Source organism: Nicotiana sylvestris, chromosome 3, assembly GCF_000393655.2.
Source record: "Nicotiana sylvestris chromosome 3, ASM39365v2, whole genome shotgun sequence".
Lineage (NCBI taxonomy): Eukaryota > Viridiplantae > Streptophyta > Magnoliopsida > Solanales > Solanaceae > Nicotiana > Nicotiana sylvestris.
The window spans coordinates 117,887,259-117,890,849 of NC_091059.1; the positions used below are offsets into that span (position 1 = coordinate 117,887,259).

The following is a 3,591-nucleotide window of genomic DNA, read 5'->3' on the forward strand; positions in this document are numbered from 1 at the left end:
TACTTATCCTTAACTTTTGAACCCGCAAATCAAACTTAAGGATTCATGTCCTTAACTTTTGAAATTGAAACTCAAAGTTAAGGACAGATTATCATTAACTTTTGAACCTACAAGTCAAACTTAAGGACTGCATGTCCTTAACTTTTGAACCTGCAAGTCAAACTTAAGGACTCATGTCCTTAACTTTTCAACTTGAAACTCAAAGTTTAAGGACAGACAATCCTTAACTTTTGAACTTTGAACTCAAAGTTAAGGACTTAACTTTTGAACCTGTAACTCAAAGTTAAGGACTGTTTGTCCTTAACTTTTGAACTTGAAACTCAAAGTTAAGGACTGCATGTCCTTAACTTTTGAACAAGCAAGTCAAACTTAAGAACTCTTGTCCTTAACTTTTAAACTTTGAACTCAAAAGAAACAAAAAGAACGTAAGCAGAAAGAAATTTTGAAAATTCAGACATCTACTCGAATAAGAATAATCTAAATGAATCCAATTTATAGCAAAAACTTAAAAGAGTCGATAAACATAAGTGGATATATCTACTATTCTCTATGCTTTCTTGAAAATGGATGGACTGCCGGAGAATATACACAAGTTGTTCTATTATGACCAATTCTTCTACAACGACAACATTTGAATGTTATTTTTGATGACTCGGTAGCTGGAATATGCCTTTTCTTCTGCCTTCTACCTGGTGGCACTTTGAAATCTGGAGGTTTAACAATTTGTGACTTAACACTCTCTGGTACAATCCAAGAATCAGTATGTCCTACAGGATGTATTTGTCTTTCATATGTTTTCAGCTAAGATTCCTTTAAGTACCAGTGCGAGCAAAAGTTGGACTTCTTGATGTTTCTCTTCTCGATAGCTACAATTGCATGCATGCATGGTAATTCATCAAATTGAAACTGAAAACAATCACATGTTCTTTTGTTTAAGTCCAGCAAGAAAGTTATTCCTTCTTCTTCAACTCTAGAACGCCATGAATCAACAGGGAAGACCTTCAATGTTGAAAAACTATAAGTTAGTACATTATGTTAAATTATATTAGAATCATAAGCTAAACATAGAACATAATAATTACATTCAAAGTAAATGCTAAATCTATCTTTTTCTTCAATTCTTCCTCTACCCAACAAGAAACATCATAAAAAGTTCCTTATGCTTCATTTCTTCTTTCATAAAACCAACGTTGTAGCTTCACTTGAATGAAATCCATCATTCTTAATATAGGCAGCTCCCTTGCTTCTAATTGGATAGAATTCATTGACTCAACTATGTTTGTTGTGAGCATGTCATATTTTCGTTGTGGACTACAAGAACATGTCCACCTTTCTGGTGGTTCTTCTATCAAGTAGTCATAAGTCTTCTTATCTACTTTTGTTATATCTGACATGTATAGATCAAATTATTTGCGCCTGTATACTCTTGCGGCACTTTGGAAAAGTTTTATAACCTCACTTTTCACTTTCCTTCGCTTTAGATTCTGCTCCAAATGATAGATGCAAATCCCATGATGGCTTTCAGGATATACCTTTGCAATGCCATATGCAATAGCTTGATGCCTGTCTGATAAAAAAATTAAATTCTCACGGCTCCCAATTGCATTGTGAAGCGGACTAAAGTACAACTCATAGGAATTGTTATTTTTAGATTTTGCTATTCCAAAGGCTAGTGGAAAATTTGGTTATTTGCATCCTTTGAAACTGAAATCATTAAAACACCACAAAATTTTGACTTCAAAAAAGTTGCATCAACATCAATCATTGGTCTACAATGATTCCAACCAGATATTGATGATCCATATGCATAAAACATATAAACAAACCTGAAAATACAGTATAAAACAAGGTTAACAGAAGTTAAGGATAGGTAGTCCTGAACTTCAGATTAAAAGGCCAAAAGTTAAGGACAAGTAGTCCTGTAGTTAGACTTACAAGGTCAAAAGTTAAGGACAGTCAGTCCTTAACTTAGAGTTACAAGTTATAAAGTTAAGGACATGCAGTCCTTAACTTTGAGTTCAAAGTTCAAACGTTAAGGACAGGCAGTCTTTAACTTTGAATTACAAGTTCAAAAGTTAAGGGCAGTCAGTCCTGAACTTCTGGTTACAAGCTCAAAAGTTAACTGGTTAAAGACAGCATGTCCTAAATTTTATAAAACGGACTAATAAACTTTTTTTTGATTGTTTACCTATTGTTGTCGTCTATCTTTATATTAGTATATGTTCCCAGGTTTTTACTTCTCGTCATATACAAGTATGAAGACAATAATTCATAATTCTCTTCAGGAGTTCCTCTTATTAAAGCGGAAGCAAGTTGAATAGCATGCCACGCCTTGTGATACCCAATGTCTAGTCCATCCAATTTTTGCATCTCTGCCATGACAAAAGCTGGTGTAACTTCAAAGCTTGGATCTCGAAGATTGTCGATAATGTAACCAATAATCAACTTTGAAGTTGCATGCCTTTGATCAGCTTTCATAGTGTTAACAGAGCAGTCATGCTTTTTCTCAATCTTTACTATCTTAAATAGTGTTGAATCTTTAATTCTGAAAGCACGCACACACCACCCACACCTATCATCATTACATTTCAACGAATATCTTATTGAGCTTAATCTAACAACCTTGGATTCAAAATATCATTTAATTGCTATATTCGAAACACAGTTAATTATACTCTTCTTTTTGTCAAATATTGATCCCACTTTTATTTCATCCAACGAAGCATTTTCTCTTAATATCGTAGTTGGGGATTCTTTTTGTTTCAAATTTGATCTTCGTCTAGTTAGTTAAGTAGAGGTTTTTTCAGCAACTTCTTCGATTACCGATGCACTCTCTAAGACTTGAATACCCAAAGCTTGTTCATTGTCAATCTCTATACTTTTTTGTCCTTCTACTTAAATAGAATCAAATGGTTGAGCTTCAACCATATCTATTTCCATTATTTGTTGGCATTTGTTTTGATTGTCATGTTGAGTTTCTTTGTTGACAGGTGTTTGAAGCACCTCTTCAGTTATTGGTTGAGGTTCAACCATATCTATTTCCATTATATGTTGGCATTTGTTTTGATTGTCATGTTGAGTTTCTAAGTTGATATGTTCAAAGTTTCTTGTTGATCCAAAAACTCTTTCCGAAATATCAACAATGAAACGACAGCCCTTGATGAGTGAATGAGTTTTTAGTAACTCTATACATGTGTGAAGATCCAAATCATTGGATACAAGCATTCCCTTGCTTGTTCCAAGGTTGATATCAAACCATATCACTACTTCAAACTTGTCTCTATCCAATTCAATAACTTCAAAGATCTGTTTAATGAAATATTGAAACCAAATTGCCTCAGGTACTAGAACAAACTTTGTTTGATGATCAAGATACTTATAGTCTTCAATCCATCTACCATTAAAAGCAACTATAATGTATATTGTTTCCATCCTGCAAGTCAATAGAATGGGAAACTCAGGACATATTTTATATAGCAATCCTTGTATAATTAAGAACAGGTACTGTAAGTTCAAGACCAAGTTAAGGACCCAGTGTCCTTAACTTTTGAACTTGGAATTCAAAGTTAAGGATTGTTTGTCCTTAACTTT

The 3,591-nt window shown here is 33.5% G+C and overlaps 2 protein-coding genes across 2 annotated transcripts; both read right to left on the reverse strand.

The window, feature by feature from the left end:
* Positions 1–801: 801 nt before the first annotated feature.
* On the reverse strand, positions 802–1,394 carry LOC138887907 (uncharacterized). Its single transcript, XM_070169699.1, has 2 exons — positions 1,203–1,394; positions 802–999 (listed from the first exon to the last, which is right to left on the reverse strand). The coding sequence occupies exons 1-2, from the start codon at positions 1,392–1,394 to the stop codon at positions 802–804; spliced, it is 390 nt and encodes a 129-aa protein (XP_070025800.1).
* A 275-nt stretch (positions 1,395–1,669) lies between these two features.
* LOC138887908 (uncharacterized) lies at positions 1,670–2,478 on the reverse strand. Its single transcript, XM_070169700.1, has 2 exons — positions 2,189–2,478; positions 1,670–1,826 (listed from the first exon to the last, which is right to left on the reverse strand). The coding sequence occupies exons 1-2, from the start codon at positions 2,476–2,478 to the stop codon at positions 1,670–1,672; spliced, it is 447 nt and encodes a 148-aa protein (XP_070025801.1).
* Positions 2,479–3,591: the final 1,113 nt, after the last annotated feature.

Bases quoted from the DNA above. Each gene is read 5' to 3' on its own strand.
- LOC138887907 (XM_070169699.1), bottom strand. From the start codon at position 1,394: ATGTCAGATATAACAAAAGTAGATAAGAAGACTTATGACTACTTGATA. The intron at 1,000-1,202 runs GTGAAGCTACAA...TCAACATTGAAG, and splicing joins GAATGATGGATTTCATTCAA to GTCTTCCCTGTTGATTCATG.
- LOC138887908 (XM_070169700.1), bottom strand. From the start codon at position 2,478: ATGAAAGCTGATCAAAGGCATGCAACTTCAAAGTTGATTATTGGTTAC. The intron at 1,827-2,188 runs GTAAACAATCAA...CTGTATTTTCAG, and splicing joins AAGATAGACGACAACAATAG to GTTTGTTTATATGTTTTATG.